Below are 24,069 nucleotides of genomic sequence, written 5' to 3' on the forward strand. Positions count from 1 at the left end.
ATCTCAACAATTTCAGACCAAAAAAAATAGTTCCAACAATAAACACACGTATAACAATTTTAAACTACATAAAGTCAAACAAAATGCTTAAAATGCAACTTACCCATTATAATGGTGTAAGATTCTTGAGTGATGTTGTATTGTGCTTCGGTTTTCCACCAACACCCACCGAGAAAACAACCATGCAACAGCAAATAATTACGTGTGGGACGGATTTCAGCTTCGGTTTTTCATAAATTTTTCAATTTTTTCCTAGAGAGAGAGAGTGGTGCACGAGAGAGAGGGAAGAGGGAAGAGAGAGAGAGAGAAATACACTTTCAGATTTTAGCTTGTTTTTTTTTTTTTTAAAAAAAAAAAAGGGTAAAATGGGAAGTTCATGTAATTAATGGACTAAATTTGTACAAATTATGAAGGGGTATAAATTTTGATATAGGTTGTATTATTAGGGTCAAAAATTAAAATTTCCCAATATAAAATGGATCGATGTATTAATATAACCGAACTTTACCAATTAAGTGTGGCTTGCTTTCATCCATGCTCTACAACTTATAATGGGTGCATTTCATTTGCTTTATAAACAACATTAATAACATCATCAATTAGTTTTTTTTTTTTTTTTAATTACGAAATGTAATAAAAATCTTCAAGAGCCGGCCCCTTCAATAAACATAGTGCTCTCCATTATTCCTTCTTCAACTCCATCCATCAAAAGAAGCTATATATATATAGAACTTCAACTTGCTAAATTAATTAGGACAAATTTAATTAGATAATTTTTCTTATTTTAATATATATATATTAAAATTATCTAAGTCATATTTATATATATATATATATATGTCTAGAAATGATCAATTTTCAATTTCAAAAGGTGTGATGTATGGCATACCAGACTCATCACCATATATCTTATCATATACTCCTATATTCTACTTTCTCCACCACACTTTCACATTAACAAATTGAAAATTTTGTACAAGTGGTTAATTGTAACAATAATTGTAAGAATTTTAATTTGGTTAGTGAATTTTTATCCAGGTTTGATAGATTCAAGGCGTCTGTGTAATTGTAAATCTTGTAATAATTTTCAGTTAAGCATAAATCAACCTAAAAATGAATTAAAGCATATATAACTTGGTAATTGATCAATAGTAAGGCAGCTAAACCATACGCACTATTCAGGGTTCAATCAAAATTAATACATAAGTACAGTAGAACCTCTATCCAAGAATACACTTGGGACCAAGTAAATTATATTCTAATTGAGAGGTTATAACTAAATAGAGTTATACTAGAAAAAAAAATTAAAAAACCAAAAAATATCAATGTAACAATAATAACAATAAATAATCATTAATACTATATCATAATAAAAATATTTTAGAATAAATATAATATTCATACATGTATTATAATTTAAAATAAAAATATTAATTTTACATAAATAAATTTACAAAATACATGTATATATTTTATTAAGATGTAATTATTCTTATATAGAGGTATACTTTTTTAATACTGGACTTATAAAATGTATAACTAATTACAATTTAGAGGTTATTCTTATTTATAACTGGCCCAAATCGGGACTTGATTTTTGTATAACAAATTAGAGGTTATTCTTGAATAGAGTATTCTTAAATAGAGGTTCTACTGTATATATATGACGTTTAATTTTAAAGGGAATATTTGGCACTATGAGTTTATATATGGATGATGGAAGAAACTGTATTTTTCAAAAGAAATAAATTGTCGTCTAAATTAAATTGAGAAAGATAAGGAGACTACTCGTAAAGTTTGTTGTATTTATTATATAAATGTCTTAAGCGAGGTTACACTACAACATTTTAACTCAATAGCGGCGGGGATATTAGCGGCGGACCCCCTCCGCCGCTATTAACATAGGTATTAGCGGCGGAGAGGGGGCTCCGCCGCTATTGTTGGCCGTATTTTTTTTTTTTTTTGAAATCATATTAGCGGCGGGCAGTCCGCCGCAACTGCTCCGCCGCTAATACTAATAGCGGCGGACCCGCCGCTATTGCTCCGCCGCTACTAGTATTAGCGGCGGAGCCCGCCGCTAATAGTCCGCCGCTAATGAGTGGGCGGGAAAATTCCCGCCCGTTACATTTGAAAGTATTAGCGGCGGGGTATTAGCGGCGGACCCCGCCGCTAATAGTAATCAGTTTTTAAAAAAAAAAAATATATATATTAATTATTATTAGCGGCGGGGTCCGCCGCTAATACCCCGTCGCTAAAATGCCTATATAAACCCCATCAGACCCAGTTTTACCATTTTTCGTTTTTCTTCAAAAAAAATCAAACTCTACCATTTTTTCCCTCCGCCTCCCCCAACCGCATCAGCCCACTTCCGCCTGCCCAAACCGCCTCCGGCCGACCACTGCCGCTTGCTCCCCCAACCGCATCAAACTCTACTAGTATTAAGGTATTTATATTATGTATATTTATATTTTTGATTTGTATAATTTAATTTTTTGTTTTTGATGTTTGAAATGTTTTTTGAAATGTTAGGAATTGTAATGTATAATGTATATATTGTTTTTAATATTTCGTATTCTGTGTATATATATAAATTTGTGTAATTTTTAGGTTATGTAAATTGCAATATATTAGGTGTTTTAGAATGTGTATATATATAGATCTGTGTAGTTTTTAGTATATATAATTTGTAATATTATTATTAGTATATATATATAAAAGAATAGTATATATTTTGTATATATATATAATAATCTGTATTTGTGTATATATATAATAATCTGTATTTGTGTATATATATAATAATCTGTATTTGTGTATATATGTTAACTGTTTATATATATATTTGATATGGGTATTTTTTGATTTATTTGTGTATATATTTTCACTGTATATATATAATTTTGATTTGGGTTTTTATTGTTTTATATACTATTTGTGTTTTTACTCCACTGTATATATATATAATTTTGATATATATTGTTTTATTTTGGTTTATATATACACTGTGGATATATATATATATATATTATGTAATATATATATATATATATATAATTGTTTAAATATAGCAAATTAAAACAAAAAATGATTATTATGCACATAATAAAAACCCCATTTCCGAATAGTGCTACTGATGGCCATAATAAACATAAATAAATTTAAAACAAAAAAACCCCATTTCCGAACCAAGTACATATATATATATATAAGAAGAATATGTATATATAATCTTATTATGTATATATGTAGATAATAAAAATGATTTTTATTTGAAATTTAGTTAAGTAAAAAAGAGTATATATATAGTTTAATTATTATGGATATATATATATATTATTTTGTATAGTTATATAAATATTTTATTGGTGTATTTTTTTTATTTACATTTTTTAATTATTTTGTGGAATTGAAATTATTTATTAATGTTTATTTGTTGTTGTTATATTATAATTTGTATTTAATGTAATTAATTTTGTTTAGTATATTAAATATGAATTATCATGATAATATAGTGAGAATAGTGAAAACGTTATCAAATATAATTTTAGGATGTAAGTTTTGTAATTTCACATATTTTAAATAAAGAAAAATAAAAACAATGAAAATAATAAAAATGTATAATAAAAATGAATTTTATTATTAAAAAATTATAATTTAATATAAATTTATTTTATAAAAAAAAAGTTTTAATTTTATAAATTAAATACTTCCCAAAAAAAAAAATTTAAAAATTCAATAAAAAATTGAACTTCTAATTTTATAAATTAAGTAAAAAAAATTAGTTTAAATTATAATATATTATATAAATTTTGAACTAATATATTTTTTTAAAATAAATAATTCTTAAAGGAATATTTAATTTCTTTCGTATTAACATTTTAAATACTTATATTTCAATAATGTGTTTCACATTTGTGAATTCTTACATTTTTTTCCGTCTTCAAATAAAGTAAAATGTCAGCTACGTTAGCGACATACCACGGTGGGGATGGTGATGGCAGGGATCCCCCTGATCCTTCTAGGGTACCGTCGTCTTGCGAAGCAGGTTTTCATATTTTTTGAAATCTACAATTATTCTGAATATAAATAGTGAATGTATGATTTACTAATAAAATTATTTTTCCCTCGAATATATAGTTCCACCTCCGGTCAGAAAGGGTCGTGGGGTTGCCGCAAACGCTAATCTTGAAAAAAAAAGGAGAGAAGCTGGTAAGCCCTTACCGGTGGAGGTAGATCTTGAAACCGGCAAAGTAGTTGGCACTGAAGCCAGCAATTATGTTCGATTTCTTGGCCAACAAGTGAGCATGTTGTGCCCGGGTGGTCATCTAAATTTTTCCGATGTACCCCAACAATACAAGGATCAAGTGCTCAATCGCGTCAGAGTGAGTGATTTTTAATTATTAAAGGTTGTAATAATTTTATGTCCTCATTTATAAATTAACATAATTTTAAATTATTTTATTACATAGTACTACTTTGATATTGATGGGAATCCCCACCGAGACCTACTTATGGGGACTTTATATTCGGTGATGGCGGAGCGGTATAGTGAGCGAAAGACGCTCAGAAACAAGCATTTCAAACAATATTACAAAAAACCAGAAGATTGGGACACAGTTCTCAAATTCCCCCCTGACTACTTGAATACTGAGACTTGGAAACTGGTTTGCGAATTGTTCGTTAGCGAGGCATTTTTGAATCGTTCAACTAAAAATAAATCGAATCGGCAACTAATGAAATATCCAACAACGCAAGGCACAAAATCGTTGGCGTCCATACGCCACGGAATGGTATGTATTAATTCTTTAATTGTTAAATGTTTCATAAAAAAAAATTCTTTAATAGTTAATAATATTTTTTTCTTATAATAAACTAATTTAATTGTTTATATTTGTATAGGGGGGTCCTCCTGGAGAGCATGTAGTTGAAGCATGGAAGGAGATCCATGTGAAAAAACCGTCTGGAAATTTCGTTAATGAAATAGCTGCAAAAGATTATGTAAGTGATTAAAATGATTTATTATTAAAATTTATATTTTATATTAATTACATATTCTAATAATTTTGATTTAAATAGGAGGAACTGATCAAGGAGCTTGATAGGAAGCGACTTGAACGACAATCCCAGAGCGATACTGGGACTGAATCTGAATCTGATACTGGTTATCAGTTTGACGTAATGGAAACAGTTCTAGGCCAAAGATCTGACTATCAAAGAGGCGTGGGTAAAAGGCTCAAGGGCAAAGGAAAGAAACCAATCCCTCAAACTCAATCAACGGTGCCTCCCCAACCAACTACTGAAATGATGAGCACCGTGGCAGATATATTCTCAGCTATGCGTGCCACTTGGGGGGGTAATTTGACGCTTGAACAACGTGCCCAAATATTTAACCCACGCTTTGACAATTTCGTTCAAACGTATAGTCAATCGCAGTCGCCTGGTGGTTCGTCTTCTCAGAGTCATGCCGCTCCTCCGAACAAAGAACAACAACCTCCTACGCAACCACAATTTCAGGCCTTCCTCGCAACAACAATTCCAAAATTTGTCACAAAGAAGCAATTTGAAAATTTTTTGCAAAGAACCCCAATCTTTTCCTCAACAAAGAATAAATGCCCGCTTCCGCCAATGGGAAATCCGTTCTTATACCGAACACCGTCAGAGTCTCCTCCGCTCGGCTCAAACTTTGCTGATTTTGGATTATTTGGGAGTTCATCGCAGGAGAACCAATTTTTTTCAACTCCCATTTTCAACCAAGCTGAGCTCGGTAATTTGACGTTGGGTTTATCATCAGACCAAGCGTATGTACCTTCTCCGCCACGGGCTTCGGGGACTCGTACCGAAAATAATCCAGATCAAGACTTCATAATTAGAGACTTGAATGAAGATGTTAATGAATAATTTATTTATGTTTTGTAATAATTTAATTTAATTTTGAGATAATATTTTATTAGGATTAAAATGTTAAAGTTAATTACTTTGGTGACAATTTTAAATTATTAATAAATTTTATTAAATTGTTTTAGATTTATTTATTAAATTTATTTATTAAATATTCGTATAAATAATTAATTATTTATTTATATATTCGTATATAGATTTATTTATATATTTATTTATATATAACTTTAATATATATTTATTATTTATAAAAATTTTTTATTTTTTTTTTATTTTAATGGGTAATAGCGGCGGAGCAATAGCGGCGGGACCCCGCCGCTATTGCCCTTTGTCAGTCTCGAAACACGAAACTGACAAAGGGCAATAGCGGCGGGGTCCCGCCGCTATTGCTCTGCCGCTATTAATATTATTAGCGGCGGACCATGTTTTTGGCCGCTAATACTAGTAATAGCGGCCAAGCAATAGCGGCGGACCAATAGCGGCCGAGGTCCGCCGCTATTACCCTTTAGCGGCCACTTCTGATACTAATAGCGGCGGAGAGTTCCGCCGCTATTAGTGTTAAATGTTGTAGTGTTAGTTATTTTTCAAGAAGACGAGATGAAATTTAGACGTGTTTATTTTGGGGCAAATAGCCGATTGAAGACAAAAAAATCTAGCATTAAAAAAATCAAACAAGAAAGACAAAACATCTACGTTTTAATATGCAATTGGATAGTATTATTTATTTTTCTTAACCTGTCGTTAAAATCTGTTAGTTAAGGACTAACGTATTATTAAGTGGTATTGTATTATATTATATTAAATTAGATTATATATCATATTTTTATATAATACTATATTAAATTTTAATTTATACTAAAATATTTTATATTTATGTATAATAAAAGTTAATACCACATATAGTTTTAAATAAAATATAATTTAATATAATACTATACAATATTTTACGATGTAATAAACGAACCCTAAAAAATAATAAAATAAGAAATAATATTCAATATATACACAAGAAGCACTAATTAGTAAGATAGAACTGTGTGGGAGTCATTTTTCAATTTTTTTTCTTTTCATTTATAGTTTGGGTTGCTTTTTAATTGCTATATATGTGGGTTGATATATAGATTTAGATTACGATTTAAGTTGTTTGGTTAATTTTTATGTAAATTACTAGATAAAATTCAATAAAAGTATAAAAATAAATTATTTTAAAATATAAAAATAAAAAAAGTAAATCCTTATACATATTTTGGTAGGTCATTTGCGATGTGATGATATAGGAAACAATTATAATGTGTACACGTATTAACAACGTTAACCAATAATCAGCTAAAAAAATATGTTATTACTCAAGTTAATTTTTTTTTTCGAGATAATATATTATTACTTAGCAAGTATTGGATCGATTAGTTATAACTCTTATCATTTGCTTAAAAGAAAACAGGAGTAAATAGGAAAGGGATAAAAAAATTTTGGCAGGAATTAGTTTTTTTTTTACTTAATTGTCATGAAAATATATATACTTATTTTAAATAAAAAAATTAATCACTTTTAGTAAATTTATTTAATTTGTAAAAATTTAACTATTTTGAAAAAGATTTATCAATTTCTTTTTCTTTACTATTTTATTATTATAATTATTTTAATAAAACAAGAGTATTTAATATTTTTAAGTAAGATTTCTTTTTGCCCCAGCTGGTAGGAAGTCTGTTATTTCAGTGGTCCAAGTACTGGACATGTGTCATCTCCTCATTGTCGTGTCAGTAATGTTAAATTTAAGATTGATTGAGTCGTTAGAATAAAATGATGATTTTATTGTGTATTTGTAATGCCCTAATGTTAAGGTACGCTACAGTGCTATTTTTTTTAATTACAGTACAATATTTGCTAATCAAAGAATTTTCTCAAAAAACGTGTCAAATTAAAACTTTTATATTAATTATTAAACTTTGTAATGTAATAAAATATTTACATATATCGGGATCCAGTTTTTAAACTTTTAGAAGTTAATATTCCAAAATACATAACTGTTACATGTCGCACATCGACTATCAAAATACAATCCTCAGATGTCCCGAGACCGAACACTCTAGGTCGCGCTGCTTTGACATGTACAACCTCATCCGAGCTCAAATTCACTCATGTTCAGCCTTCGCCTTTCCTTTACCTACACATGGAAGCAGAACTGTGAGTCGATAGACTCAGTAAGAAATGCATATAACATATCATATAATTTCCAACCTGTAAATAGGCGCCCATACACCTATTTACAGAGCTTAACAGATGAGTATGAACGTTCAATACTAGGGTACAACCACTATACCACATACACAACGTACCTCACTGTACGAGTGTTGGTAGGGTTTACTCCGTACCCTGAGTACCACTGAGTGATATACCACACACCTTAGCACTTTCTCGTACCCGTGTTGGTATCACTGTATCGTACTCACAACAGCAACACTCACTATACCAATGCACTCTGTATCATATCCATACAAGTGTTGATAGTGCAAATCACAATTTAAGCATGCATATACAAACACATATACATACATTCAGATAATCACATCACATATTATATTCAGTTCTTACCGGATTTCCGAATTCAAGTGTGCTGGCCGACCTGAACGGAAATCTCGTGCTAGATGGATGCCCACATTTTGAAACCGGGTAAGTTACATGATTCAAAACCTAATCCCGAGAAACCCAAAACCAAAACCCTAGGTTCTGCTATATTTCCAATGGGTTATTCTAACTCTGGAAATGGGGAAACACCCAACCGAGGCATCGTAAAGGCAAAAATTGAGAAAATGAAAGGCCCGGGGAACCCTGCCAAAATCGGCTAGCCGGTTTTTTGTGGCCCTGCAAGCAAACCGGCTAGCCGGTTTGCACCAGGTTTCCCAAAGCCATTCATTCCTTGCCCAATTCTCCACCAAATGCAATGAAACCTTCCAGAGCTCCTAAACAATGCATAAACAATATAATCCAGCCAGTAATTCACAGAACAAACCACCAAAACCTAAATTGCCATTAAAGCTCAAAGCTTTGAACTCAAAGCTCAAAATTGCATAAAACCATCAACACCAATTAAAATCAGCTACTAGGAGTTGAAATCAACTCAAAAGGACCCTAAAATTCGAACCCTAAGCATAACTTAACCTAACAGCCCCTCATAATCAAAATCACCATTTCAACCTAACTTAAAAGCTTGAAAACTAAGAAGGGTTTCATTGGAACTTACCTTAGGTTAATTTCCCCCCTTGGATTCCTTGCTGAAACTCAGAAAATCACAGCCCCTTTCCCCTTGTTCTTGCTGGCTTCGAAGAGGGAGAGAGAGAAGAAAGAGCTTCTCCTTCAAATTTTTGGTATTTTTCTAATTTCCCTTCTTTTTCTTAACTAAGTAAATCAATTACTTAATCTTGGCTGAAAAGAGAATTGCAAGGTGTCACCAAGCTAAGGCATCCACCTATCTCACCATTAAACCAAATGACTAAAATGCCCTTACACATAAAACTTAGGTATTTCTAAAGCTAGGGGTAAAATGGTCAATTTCCATAACCCCGCTCAATCCCGATAATTTATTTTCTCTAAAATATTTCCCACTAAGAAATAAGGTTCTAAACTTACCCATGTGATCAATCTAGCCATCCATCGCATTTTCCGTTGTCGCCGAGCAAAAATTACAAAAATTGCATATTTCACATATAAGCTAAATAATACCCCTAGAGTTTAATAAAATTTTCAGAATTGAGAAATTATAACTCTAATATTTATTTCTAAATATTGGGGTCCATATTTAAATAATTTCACAAATAATAATAAAATAATAGTGTTAATTGCCCTTACTAATCCAAATTACTAGACCGGTCATTACAGTATTGAACTTTTTTTATCTACTTTACCTTCTCTATTAGTTGTAATTGAGCCTCTCATGCTTTTGTGTGTAATGGCCTCAATGCTTTATGCCTATAAATAGAAAAGACTAATTAGGATTTTTGCCTCCTGAACTTTGACATGTATCAAATCATGCCCTCTGGACTTTTAAGGTCGTTAAAAATGCCCCCTGAACTATTGAGATTGTTGGATTTAAGGACTTTTGTCTAATTTCATTCAATTTTACTATTTCAGTAGTTGTTTATGTACTAAACTATGATCCCCAGACTTTGATATCTACCAAATCATGTCCCTAAAACTTTGACATGTACTAAATTATGGCCCCTGAACTTTCAACCATTTTAGAATTTTTTACTAAAATTGAAAAAAAGTCCTTAAATCCAACAATCTCAATAGTTCAGGGGATATTTTTAACGGCATTAGAAGTTCAAGGGGTATGATTTGGTACATGTCAAAGTTTAGGGGGCAAAAATCCTAATTAGCCAATAGAAAATGCATCACTCAACATCAATTGAGCAGAGATTTATCAAATAAATTAATTCTAAAATTCAACTTGGTATCAGAGCAAAGTTTTCAAGATGTTGACACTCACAAAATCCTAAAAACCCTGCAAACACCACCCCTGCTCAACCCTTAGCCACAGTTGCAGCATCAACAGTACTTGGTGCTAGCTCAAGTAATCCTTAGCTCTAAACTCCAGTACCTAATCACTGCAACACCTCAAATCAACCTTTCTCTCTGAAACTTAACATGCACAACTACAACCTATGGAAGATAACGGTCTCAACCATAGTAAGAAGTCATCGATTAGATGGTTTCTTGAATGACTCTAACATTTGTAACTCTCAATTTGTTGACTGTCATGGAGAGCATTGATATTGGAGAATCTCACATCATCAATCTAGCTTATGAAAACTAGATCATAAATGATCAATTGCTAATGGGGTAGTTATACAGTTCAATGACTGAAACTATAACAACTAAGGTCATGGGTTGCCACAGCAGCAGCATTATGGCAAGCACTTGAACAACTCTAAGGTGCTTACTCCAAGTAAAAAATGGATGAGACAAGAACCTTGATCCAAGTGACAAGGAAGGGAAATACCCCAACGATAGAATACCTCAGACAAAAGAAAGTATGAGCTGGTCTATTAGCTCTAACTGGAGAACCATACCCTGAATCTTAGTTGGTAACAAATGTTTTCTTTGGTCTTGATGTTAACTATCTAACCATTGTGTTATAGATTAATGCTCGACCAAAAAATACCTGGCAAGAACTTCAAGAGTCGCTACTCATCTTTGATAGTAAGAAAGAAAGATTACAAGCCTTATCACCAAACAAAAAACTCCCCAACACTCTCTCTCAGCCTCAAGCCAACTTTGCTCAAAAACCTCAATCTGCAGACCAAGGCAGAGGTTCCACACTATTCTTAGAACTATGGTGGCAGGAGTTCTAACAAAGGAGGAAGATCTCGAGACAAGGGCAGGTTTAATGGAAGCTTTGGTGGTCCTAATTAAACCTTCCTTCTAAGTGTGTGTGGCAAATATGGCCACTTAACTGTAGTCTGTTACAATTGATTTGATGTGCACTGTATGGGATCTAATCCCAACAACATTACACAGACAAAGAGCAACAATCCTTCAACCTTTGTTGCTACATCAGAAATCTTGGAAAAGTGAAGCCTGGTTTGCTAATAGTGGAGCACCCAACCATATCTCCTCAGACTCTGTCTCAATGACTCAGAAGCAAGACTACGGTGGTAAGGAGAAAGTTATTGTTGGTAATGGTACACAATCCATTATCTCTCATCTTGGTAATAGAGTTTTATTAACTAGCAATGGTCAACTGATACTGTTAAAATAAATGTTGCTAGTACTAGAAACTACCAAGAATTTACTAAGTGTGTCCAAACTCACTCAGGATAACAATGTGCTTATAGAATTTCATCTGATTGTTGTGTTGTGAAGGACAAGCTAACAATGAAAGTTCTTCTTTAAGGTATGCTTAATGGTGGTCTCTATTAGCTCCAAACACGACCATCAAAGTCTGTTTTTCATTTCTCAAGTTCAATCGAGTCCAATAAAATCAAGAGTCAAGTGTCTTCTAGTGTTGCAGTCAAGTCCAAGTCCAGTGTAAATTAGTCTAGAAGTGATATTAAATTTTGAATTTCAAAAGGTGATGTATGGCATAGGAGACTCGGTCATCCATTACCCAAAGTCCTGAGTCAAGTTTTTAGTTCTTCTTTAGTTAAAATTTCCAAAAATGAAATGAACCATTTTTGTGATGCTTGTTAGTTTGGTAAATTACATGCTCTTTCTTTTAAAATTCCAACAGCAAAGCAAAAAATATTCTTGATCTTATGGATAGTGATCTATGGGGATCCTCACCAATTATGTCTGAAAATAGATTTAAATTTTACATACATTTTGTTGATGATTGTACTTGATTCACTTGGGTTTATTAATTAAAAACCAAGGCAGAAGCAAGTGAAGCTTTTTTACAATTTAAAGTGTTTGTTGAGACACAATTTAAGGAAAAATCAAAGGCCTTAAGACAGATTGAGGAGGGAAATATCTAGCTTTACAAGATGTGGCCATTGCCAATGAATTTAACTTCCATCATTCACGTCCTCACACATTAGCTTAAAATGGCATAGAAGAGATACAGACACATTGTAGAGATAAACGTTTAGCTTAGCACTTATGCCACTCAAATACTGGTGGGAAGAATTCCAAACCACTGTGTACATGATCAACAAGCTTCCCACACTTGTTCTTGATCATAGGTCACTTTTTCAAGCCTTATATAGCAAGAAACCAGATTATGCCTTCCTAAAAACTTTTGGTGTTGCCTGCTTCACTTGCATTAGATCATACCATGCACACTAGTTTTAATTCGCTAACTTAAATGTATTAATTTGGGCTATAGTGAGTCTCATAAGGTTATAAATATCAAACACCTACTAGAAAAATTTACATCTCTAGAAATATTATTTTCAATGAATTTGAGTTCCTTGTAAACTTGGTTTTCTTAACAATTTTCAATCAAAAAACTAGTTGTCATTCAAAGTTCAGCCTGATTTATTTTGCCATCTTTTAATCTTTCCACAGGTACTCCTTCTACTGCTCTTTCTTTTTCATCCTTAAGCATGCCTAGAAAAGCACCTTCCACACCATCACACTCTCAAACTAATTCTTCTACCCTAACTTTTTTTGGTCTCTCACCTGGTGCTCCATCTGGTCTCTCAAATTCAGGTAGTGAGAGAGGAAAGGACTCAGTTGGCTAAACTAACACATTGTCCCAACTATCAGAACATGAGATTGTTGACATCATGGAAGCCATGATTTCTCGTGCTGATCTTGCTTTTGGTTTCCAATCTCCTCAAGCACCTCCTGCTGCCACTGGTCAACCCATGACTACTTAAGCTAAAGCAAACATTTTCAAGCCTTGAGTTTTCATGGGATAGGCTTTGGAACCGTATTTTAGATAAGCCTTGTAGTGTTAAGGGGGCTCTTTCTCATCTTGGCTCGAATAAGGCTATGCAAGATGAGAACACTGCCATTAAAAACAACACAATTTGGGATCTAGTTCCACCACCACCGGACCCGAATCTAGTTAGCAACAAGTGGGTTTTCAAACACAAATTTAACTCAAATAGATCCTTTCAAAGATATAAAGCAAGCTTGGTTGCCAAAGGTATTCACTAAAGGCTTGACGATGATTTTGGTGAGACCTTTAGCCCTATTATAGAAGCTTCAGCAGTTAGAATCATTCTAACAATTGTTGTCACTCATGGCTGGGAAATTAAAAAGTTGGACATTAAAAAAGCCTTCTTAAATGAAACCTTGGAGGAGAATATTTACATGTCACAACTATGAGGCTTTGAAGAGAAAGGATAAGAACAATTTTTATGCAAACTAAACAAGTCCTTATATGGACTGAAACAAGTTCCAAGGGCTCTGTTTGATAAACTGAAAAACACATTGATTAGTTGGAATTTCAAGAATTAAAAGTTTGATACTTCTTTGTTCTTTTACAAACATGGTACTGATATCCTGAAGGATCTTGGTCGATTTCATTATTTTTTGGGCATAAAGGTTTTTAGAGATGCAACAGGTCTCTACCTGACTCAAACAAAGTGCATTAAAGATTTGCTAAGAAGAACTAACTTCACCAATTTGACATCTTTCTCCACATTAGCTACTGCAGGGAAGCATATGTCCATAACTGATGGGGAATTATATTGCCAAATCCAACAACTTGCAAAAGTATAATTTGAGGCCTACACTACTTATGCCATACAAGACCAAAGATTTCATATGTTATCAACAAGCTTAGTCAGTTCTTGAAAGGTCCAACAACAACTAATTGAAGTGGTGCAAAGAGGGTACCAAGATATCTCAAGGGAACTATGAACGAGGGTTTACACATAAGTTGTGATGAGTCATTAAATCTTAGAGGATATTCATGTGTGGATTGGGCATGTTTTTTGATGATAGAAAGTTTGTGGCAGATTATTATTTGTACTTTGGTAATACATTGGTGTCTTGATCTTCAAATAAGTAAGTTGTGGTTGCTAGGTCAAGTACTGAGTCAAAGTACCGAGCTTTATCACATGTAGCAACTGAAATTTCTTGGATCGAATCACTTCTAAAAGAGATTAACTTTTCAACACTTGCAACAATCACATGTTTGGACAATATGGGAGAAGTGCCTTAGCTTCAAATCTATTTTTCCATGCACTAACAAAACATATTGAAGTTGATGTTCATTTCATTTGTGATAAGTGATGCACAAACAACTTGACATTAGATACATTCCTTCTTCAGATCAAGTAGCAGATTGCTTAACAAAAAAATCCTCTACTTCAAGATTCAATTTCTTGATTGACAAATTTGGAGCGGTTCACCCCTGCGTTTGAGAGAGGATGTGAAGAAATGAATCCAAATCAACCGATAGAAATTCTATTATTTCAGTGGTCCAAGCACTGAACAAGTGTCATCTCCTCACAGTTGTGTCAATAATGCTAAAAATTCGAGATAGATTGAGTCGTTATAATGAAATGATAATTTTATCATTGTGTATTGAATATTTCTTTTCTTTTTTTTTTTTTTTTTTTTGTTTTACCTTTTGTGCCAGTTGTAATTGAGCCTCTCTTGCTCTTGTGTGTAATGGCATTAGTGCATTTTGCCTATAAATGGAAAATGCATCAATTGAGCTGAGATTTACCAAATCAATTATTTCTAAAATTCAACTCCCCTCCTTATAACTTTACAAGTAATTCCAACCATATGTTACATAAAAAATCTTTCTTTATTCTAGAAGGCTGAAGTTTGGCATATCTTATATTGATCATTAAAAAAAAGTTTTTTATTTCTCATCTTATAGGCATGATATAAATAATATACAATGCAAATTTTTTTAAATATTTATTTTGTAAAATATTTGATTTGATATTTAGTATGAATTATAGAATTGTTGCACCAAAAATAAAACATTCTATACTAAATAAGTGTAGATTACACACCAAATTAATGTAACCATTCGAAAATGGTGTAAAATCATATAACTATCACACATACACTTACAAATTAAAAAGGAAAAATCAACAAAATTTGGGTGGCGTTTGGTAATATTTTTTTAATCAGTTTTTTGTTTTTAAAAGTAGAAAAGTGAAAATATTTTTTAAAAACATGTTCTATAAAACTGTTTTTACTTTTCAATTTTATAATTAGAAATTAAAATTTTAAAAACAAAAAAAATCACTTTCAATATTTTTTTAAACAGTTTTTTTTCTTAATCAATCTTTTAGATTACGACCAGACCCGGACCCAAATCCCCTCCCTACGGCCCTGGCGCTAAACCCGACTTTTGACTTGAACCCGAATCCGGCCCCGGACCTAGACCCGACTTAAATAAAATCAAAAAATAAAAATAAAAATGAACTTTAGAGAACACACTTTTGTTTTCTGTTTTTAAAATTGAAAAACAAAAGTGGTTATAGAACGCATTTTTGTTTTTAAGAAATAAATTTTTTAAAAACAAAAATTCCACTTTCATTTTATGATTAAAAATTAAAAAACAAAAGTATTACCAAACTACACGTTGGAGATTTTTAATTTTTTGAAAGGGAGTTGAGCCCGTGAGATTTTGCTATATATTTTCGCATATGCTATATAAGTATTAAGTATATATCAATCTTTTTAGTTTTTTTTCTTTTTTTTTTTTTTTTTTTTTTGAAAGGCACTATATATCAGTCTTATTATTATTATTATAAAGAACAAAAGGAAAAATTGCAATAAGCTACAAATTTGTAGCATGCTAATGAATGTACTAAGATTGTACCTGACAATGACTAGAGATCATCCCTAAGCCTGACCCTATTAAAAATGTTTTTCTCATATAGTTGAGGTATTGACCACAAGCATCAAACCTTCTCTCTCCCTTTTAAATGTTGGTATCAATGCTTCTCGTCTGAATTTCTGACCCAAATTTTCACTATCTCGTGAATGCTTAGACCAGCCCCCACACCACCTTTAACCACTTAGGCTAGCTCAAGTGGCCATAGGAAGATGTGTGTATTGGAGGTCTTGGATTCGAGTCCCAGATTATACATTGTGTAATATATAAACGCTTAAATAAAAAAAAAACCCACACCACCTTTTTTATTTCTTTTTAATTTTTTTTTAAGTGGCTGCTGGTTGGTTTCCAACCTATCAATATGATATATTTCATTTGTTTTATTTTTCCGACGTGGTCGTTACAATAAGTAGGCAAGCTATACATTAGGTTGACAATAAAATAACGAAGTCCACTAACATAGTAAAGTATTTATACGTGTTTCAGTTCCCATTATTTATACTTTAAAAGAAAAGTCTTTAATGTGGAATATGTTAAGGGTAGAAAGTCCAATAAAGAGGACAATTAATAAACAGGTGCCAATTCCATTGAGATGGCATGGCATGTGAAAAAAGAGTAAGATGAAGTGGTGTGGTGTGGTGGTAGTACTGAAGTAGTAGTAGTAGAAGTAGGGTAAGAGTGTGGTGTGAGTGTCTGCATTGAGTACAGTTCACTGTCGCACTGAATTAAGCAATGTCTACAAGCTATGGTTGGGGGATTCCTCTCTTTTTCATGTAGCAAAACAAGACAACCAAAGGTTAAAAGATCCAGTTTCTTGTTTTCTTATGCACAGAACACAGCCACGTGTACTGACTCACCTTCAATGGCATGTAGTCGTCTTTCTCTCTCTCTCTCTCTCTTTCTCTCTCTCTCTCTCTCTCTCTCTCTCTCTCTCTCTCTCTCTCTCTCTCTCTCTCTCTCTCTCTCTCTCTCTCTCTCTCTCTCTCTTCCTTTTAGCTACTGCATCGTTTACAGTCTCTTTCCAAAAAGCCTTTCTTATATGGGTGCAGAGTGTGGCCATGCGGCCTGCTGGTGTGGGTTCAACTTCTTATCTTGAGCTATGTATGCATTCACCAAGATTTAACTCGACCCTTTGTTTTCAAACGTTCAACAAAGTTTAAAGATGCTTACACAACTCAATAATTGTACTTGACACTTTTTTTTGGTTAAAAAAAACAAGAATAATGTGAAATATCTTTCCTGTTCTTTTAGGTTGCTCTCCCCCTATTTTGGCCCAATGATTACGATTACACTTCAAAGCTTACCAGCTTGGAGCAAGAATGAGACATTAAGAGCTCTGGAAATGAAAAGCACAAGAATTTTAATTAATAAATTCATGAACAATGGCACCAGGCGCTGCCAGCTTCTTCGAAACAGTAAAATTTAATTTGTCATAACAAATAGAAGCAAAATTCTGTAACAAGGCATCAACACCGTGTATAATTTTCTGTTATTAATAATAATAACAATAATAATAAATCACATCTCTTAACTATTTTGAAAGCCAATAGATGATAAGAAAAAGGGTACAAGCCGCAATTACTGCAGACAGAATAAGAGTGTCTCTTGATCGTCGTCTTCTGATTGAACCTACAAAAGAAATGTTAATGAACTATTTCAGTAAAACATAAATCATTAATCATATCACTCAATCGAAATGGTTGGTTTTGAAGTTGTTGCTTCATAATAAGTACCAAGTACGCCACGGATAACAGGAAACTTGTCACTCAGAAGTTTCACTTTCCCTTGAACATCTCCAAATAAAGCCCTTTGAGAGCCCAAGACTGCCCTTGTTGTTTGAGCCTGACTAATCACATCATCAATCTGCATTGAAGAGAGCCCAAAAGATTAGTATATCTCTGTACGAACCAAAATATAGTACAAAGTGCGTACCAAGTAAAAATTAGCAGATAAAATTGAGCATGTTAGCTAACTGAGTAGGTTAAACACTTAATTACTAACCAAAATAACGAATGATTGCAATGATAAAGATTTTGAACTACTAAAAGTTGTAATGACGGGTGTAAAATTTAATATTTCTCTTGAAAATATCTCTTATATGTTTCTGACAAAGCTGCTAGTGATTTTAAAATGTACTCAGCACTTCACCAAGCCTTATCTTGCTCCATAACCACTTATAACTCTCACTACGCATGAGATTGCTCCATATCTTGTCATTTTATTCTACAGCTCAAGCTTTCATAATCATTCCTCATGCTCTGTTATCTTTTGTATTCCGCATAATTAATTCGTCCTGCAGTATCTGCCATTTCTAAAGTTGAAGCATCCATGATAACTACGCTCAAAATAATATTGAAACTTTACTCCAAGGTTGAAAAGGTACCCTGAGAACAACTACTAGTTCCTTCCTTTTCTTTCCAATTGATCAACTATCTGAACTTGTTCCTGATACTCCAGCATAAAGCCAAGTGAAATTTCTTCCTAAACTTTCTTAAGAGTTAGTTGAACTTAAAATGACTGGCTTCTGATTAATCTATTTGGTAGAGAGTCTTGGATCTTAAGTATGAGATCTACCAAATAAATTAATCTTTGGATTAATCTATTTGGTAGATCTCATACTTAAGATCCAAGCCTCTCTCTGCTAATAAAGGAGAGAACTTGAAATCATTAATCTTCTTATCCTAGTCGTTACTTCACCAAGCATGTCTTATCTTGTTCCATAACCATTTATACTTTTCATTATACTCACACTATCGTTTCATATGTTTCCATTCATTCTATTGCTAAACCCACAATTCCTCCTCAAGCTCTCCAGCCTGTTATTTATCTCTACTCCCCAGAATGTATTCCTGCTTCAGTATCTGTAACTCGAACCATAATCAACTAAACTAAAATATAAGGTTATAAATTCAAATAATTAAAGGAAAATTTTAAGGTTTAATCCCATCTAAGGCAAAGGATAATGGCCATAGGTTCTTCAGGAGAAAAAAATTCCTTCAGAGGTCTTCCAAAATGTTGCTAAGAATTACTTAAATAAGTATCCTCGGATCAATCTATTCAGTCAATCTGAGACTTATAACTTAAGATCCAAGTGTCTCTGGTTATGAAGGATGTATCTTGAAATCAAACAATCTGCTAAGAGTTTATAGAATCTTAATTACGGCCCATCAGGTGAAAGCGGACAACTCTGTAAAAGAATTTGGCCAATCAGGTGAAATCCAGGAAGCTCTTTTAGTAAGCGACACTTCTGGTGAAAACAGTAAACCCTTATTTCTGGTAAAAACCTAGGATAGTCGTCATGACACATGATATTTGGCCCTTCATATGAAAACTTGAAAAACTCTTTCCATTGTTACTTCTTCAGGTACACCCTTCAGCCTAGACATTACCCACCACACCAGCAAAAAAAAAAATACAGAAAGAGTTTTGACTTTTACATAAGGGTGTTGGGCATGCTTTAAGAAGATTTTCTTTTAACAAACATAATTCATGTTTAAGATGCATAGCATATGGGAAATTGCAAGCACAGAACAATTTATTAAGGCAACAATATAGCATTTTAGCTTACATGAGATATACTTCCATGGATGGCAGATCTCTCCCTTAATAACTGCATCCTTGGTGACATACTCCCAGATGCCTGTGTGAAGACACATCAAAAGAGTTTGAATTAGTGAATGACAAAAAGACGCGAATGACAACTAGAATCTATGTAACTATAGAGTATTTAGAGATCTCCCACCTTAAACTCACTGATGTCCTCCCTGACTGAGGTCAGAAGCTCTGCATGTTCCCTCAATGAGTTTATGTTCCCCTTGATTCGTCTAAATTCCTAAAGAAACATGCATGTAAATGAGCATATTCCACAGGTCATATATCTTAGAAGTAAAATTGTGGCTTATTATAGCAACAATCAGATAAAGATCCATTGGGCAAAAATTGGAATGTGTCCATCTCGGGCATTTCTTGTTCATTTACTAATAAAAATTTCAGGGAAAACAGAAAAATAGAAAATGGTAACTGAGAAAATTTGAGAGCATAGTCCCTGGAAGTACAACAATAGCACCAAAGTGATTACTATAGGAAATCAAATAACCACTGTGCTGGCTCTCTTATTTCAATAGTTATCCTATTTTAAATAAAAAGTGGTTTCCATTTATCAAAAGTATTACTAGCAAACTCGAAGTAGTAACTCAAGCATCAATACCTCGTTATTTTATAATGAAAGGATTGAGTTAAAAGACATAGGGAGAGTCTACTGTTTTAGTAAGTAAAACTAATAACAATTGTAACTTGTCCGAAAAGTACAGTTGGACTAGTAGATTATTTTGATCAGAACAAGAAATTGAGAAATCAATATATACCATTAGGAATTTCTAAAAGTGCACCACTGGAAATAAACTGTGAATTATAAGTTCTCTACTTTACAGTGAGATTTCACTTAGACATTTTTTTTAGCAGAATACAGTCCTCAAATTTGTAAATCAAAAGAAGAATTGAAAATCATATCTAAACAGAGAAAAAAGAACCTGGGTAAACTCATGAAGTATGTCTCTGTGCCTTGCTAGTTTTTGAGTTACAGAAGTAGCTGGTGCAGCAGAAACAGCACATCGACTCATTGAATCATTTATATCCAACAGCTTCTCAAGAAGAGATTGAATCTCCATTTCCATAGACTTCCATGACCTGCTAGACCCAACAGTTGGTGATCCAGTATCCACATAACCTGATTCCAAAACGCCTCTTGTAAGATCATCTATGATTCATTTGTTCCCAACAGACACAGCATAATTCTAAATAAACCCATAAAAAGCTACGCCAATAATGGAAATAGTCATACACTGCGTTATAACTATGAAACATACCCACTCCTCGTTTTAACAATTAAAACAGAAGAAATATCTCTCTACTACTGGAGGGCTGGTTTTCATCATTTTCAAGATATCATTTAAACCTCTCTCACACACAAAATGCAAAGCAGATCACTACAATTATGTCGTTCTCTGTGGAAAACTCACTACTATGACAGTATGCCAATTCAATTAAGTGTTTGTATCTTATTTATTTTTTTCTTCACAATTTCGCAGCTGCGTCATTTCAATTTTCCAAATCCAGGAAACATAAACAACGAAACAAAGCCACACTGGAGCATTTTCGCAATGGAAACTATAACCAATCAATTCTATCCCCATTGCTAACAATTTATAGATTTTACAGAGAAATGCAAGTCAGGGAAACGAAATAAATAAAAACAGAGAATGAAAAATGGGAACCTCCTTGGTTGAACCTAGCACCGAGTTTTCCGTACGAAGATAACTTGACGTCGAGATCCCCTTCGATCTTCCGGGCCTCCTTTCTCAGCTCCTCCCAGCCAGATTCCTGCAACTCTAGAATCTGATCCGTCATCTGGACCTCCGAGAATTCGACTCCGGATCCAATCTGTGCTCCCTTTATATTGTGATCCAACGGTTCTTGTTTGTTCAGTTATTTACAGTTGACGCTTGATTCAAACTGTGTTCATTCACTGGTTTGGGTCTTCTTCTTCTTCTTCACTCTGCTTTCACTTATGGTGGAGTTGCTTGATACCAGTGGTTCAATCTGGTCCGATCATCAGCCAAGACTGGATTTGATCGATGGTTTTGATTTTGATGATGGTGTTTTCATCTATACGACATGTCGTGTGCTCGATAAAATTGTCGTGTCGTTTACCGTTGTTCAGAACATATTTGCAGTAGGGTCCCTCCTTTAAAGATTTTTCCATTTAAGTCCTATTTCCTATTTTAAATTTCTAGTTAAGAAGGGAATAAAAAGGAAAAGAAAAAAGATAATTTTTAATTTTTTTTGTTTTGATTTTAATTTTTTTAAATATTTTTTAATTATTAATATTAAGTTTGTGTATACAATGGCACTCCACTTTGACACTTAACAGATTAAAGTGTACTAAAACAATAGAAAAAAAAAACAATTTTGTAGATTGGAGAGTTCAGCCCCTAAAATTACAGTCTAAGGACTAATTGTGCCAAGCTTTAAAATTTAAGAAGTTTGACCGTAAATTACTCTCAATTTAACTATGAATTTAAAATAAGGTTTTTCTAAATTTTTTTAAACAAATAAAAGTACAGTGTGTTTTTGATTTATTTATTTATTTTTTGAATAAATCATGTAATTTTATTAATAGCAATAGGTTAAAATAATAGCTTGCAATTCAATCAGGACATTTTTTCTGTTGGAGACATAATCAGTACCAAAATTAGAAAAACAAGCTAAATAATCAGTCACATAATTTTAAGATCGACAAAAAAAAATCTAAAAACAAAATCAGATTAAAAAGATGAGGAGTGCTAAGGACACTCTCTATCACACTCTCTTTTGCACTCTCTATTTAATTTAATGACAAATGTCATATTTTCAATAAGGTTTAATTTTACTTAATAACTAGTCATAATATTATACTTTTATTTCAACTATGCCATTCCCATTAAGTTACTCAAATATTTTTTGATTTATCAAAAATTAAATATTTTAAAGAAAGTAATGATAAAAATAAATAAATAAATAAATAAGCACAATACATATATATAAGTTTTTTATTGTTACATATGTTTTATTAATTCCTCTTAATTAATAAAAAAGAGTTTTTTCAAAAAAAATAATAATTAAACACCTCATACCACACCACACCTCACATGAGTATACTATCTATATAAATATAATATAATTATTATTGTTGATTATTTTTAGTGCAAGTTGAATATATAATATATACAAAATTAATGTGCACATATTTACATATAATCTATTCTTTATTTTTTATTTTTTTAAAAATATATTTAGCTATGTTATTTATCAATAGCAGTACCTAAGAAAAGAAATACTCGTGTCTATAATATTCTCAAATTCGTGACATGTATAGATATCAATTTATACTTTAATATGTATATAAGGAAATGAAAATAAGTAAAATATAAACAATTAAAATTAAAAAATAAATAAGAGGAAGGAAAATAAAAAAAGATACATTATTATGTATGCATTAATTTTTTGTGATTAGTTTTTTTAGACGAATAATTTATTTTCTAATATTTTGTGAAAGACATACGTCTAGTTATATTTATTAAAGTTTTGATTATAATATTATAACTAAATTTTTTAAGTGGAGTTCTACTTACACCCTACAAAATGATAAGTACAAAAAAAAAACGAAGTTTAAAATCCTTTTTAAAAATTATTCTTAATATTTTTTTTAATTTTTTTCTAACATTATTTTATGTTAATTTTAATATTTATTCTCATAATTTTTCTAAACCATGTATAAAATTTATTATTTTTCTTTTCCTTATAAAATTTTATATAATTTTTTATTTTATTTTTTTTGTTCGTAATATTTAAAGGACAATTTATTTTTATTTGATAGGTATATCTTTTAAGAATATAAACTAGAAGAAAAAAAATTAAAAAAAAATAGTTTCATTAAAGATATAGATTTTATATAACATAAAAATTATTAAAATAAACTTTATCATTTCTCATTTTCCAAATATATATGTAACATTATAAAACTTAGCATATTTTTTTATTATTATGACTTTTTTTAAATATTTTTTTTCTTCAATAAATAGAAGTTATTTGAGTAAATTAGTTAGGAAGACATTATTGTAATAAAAGTATAATATTATGACTAGTTATTAAATAAAATTAAACATTGTTTAAAAGATGACATTTGTCATTAAATTGGATAGAGAGTGCACAAGAGAGTGTGATAGAGAGTGTCCTTAGCACTTCTCTAAAAAGATTGTAGCATCATAGTTAACCTTGAGAACACCTATATTCAGTTTTATCTACCGCTTAGAAGACACAACAGTAAAAACTGTTACAGTAAGTTCATTCAATCTCGTAGCTTGAACACTCAATTATTG

General features: G+C 31.9%; 2 protein-coding genes across 2 annotated transcripts; one reads left to right on the forward strand and one right to left on the reverse strand.

Moving 5' to 3' along the window:
* Positions 1 to 2,165: 2,165 nt before the first annotated feature.
* Positions 2,166 to 13,217, forward strand: LOC133033617 (uncharacterized). Its single transcript, XM_061108588.1, has 10 exons — positions 2,166 to 2,443; positions 3,951 to 4,045; positions 4,138 to 4,382; positions 4,470 to 4,790; positions 4,900 to 4,998; positions 5,077 to 5,707; positions 10,778 to 10,830; positions 11,357 to 11,606; positions 12,904 to 13,047; positions 13,105 to 13,217. Exons 2-10 carry the CDS (start codon positions 3,955 to 3,957, stop codon positions 13,215 to 13,217), a joined length of 1,947 nt encoding a protein of 648 aa, XP_060964571.1. The 5' UTR covers positions 2,166 to 2,443; positions 3,951 to 3,954.
* Positions 13,218 to 17,556: 4,339 nt separating this feature from the next.
* On the reverse strand, positions 17,557 to 21,812 carry LOC115707687 (Golgi SNAP receptor complex member 1-2). The gene is made up of 6 exons (XM_030635715.2): positions 21,427 to 21,812; positions 20,683 to 20,879; positions 19,896 to 19,985; positions 19,722 to 19,793; positions 17,887 to 18,016; positions 17,557 to 17,782 (listed from the first exon to the last, which is right to left on the reverse strand). Exons 1-6 carry the CDS (start codon positions 21,557 to 21,559, stop codon positions 17,685 to 17,687), a joined length of 720 nt encoding a protein of 239 aa, XP_030491575.1. The 5' UTR covers positions 21,560 to 21,812; the 3' UTR covers positions 17,557 to 17,684.
* Positions 21,813 to 24,069: the final 2,257 nt, after the last annotated feature.

Source organism: Cannabis sativa, chromosome 1 (assembly GCF_029168945.1).
Source record: "Cannabis sativa cultivar Pink pepper isolate KNU-18-1 chromosome 1, ASM2916894v1, whole genome shotgun sequence".
Classification (NCBI taxonomy): Eukaryota; Viridiplantae; Streptophyta; class Magnoliopsida; order Rosales; family Cannabaceae; genus Cannabis; species Cannabis sativa.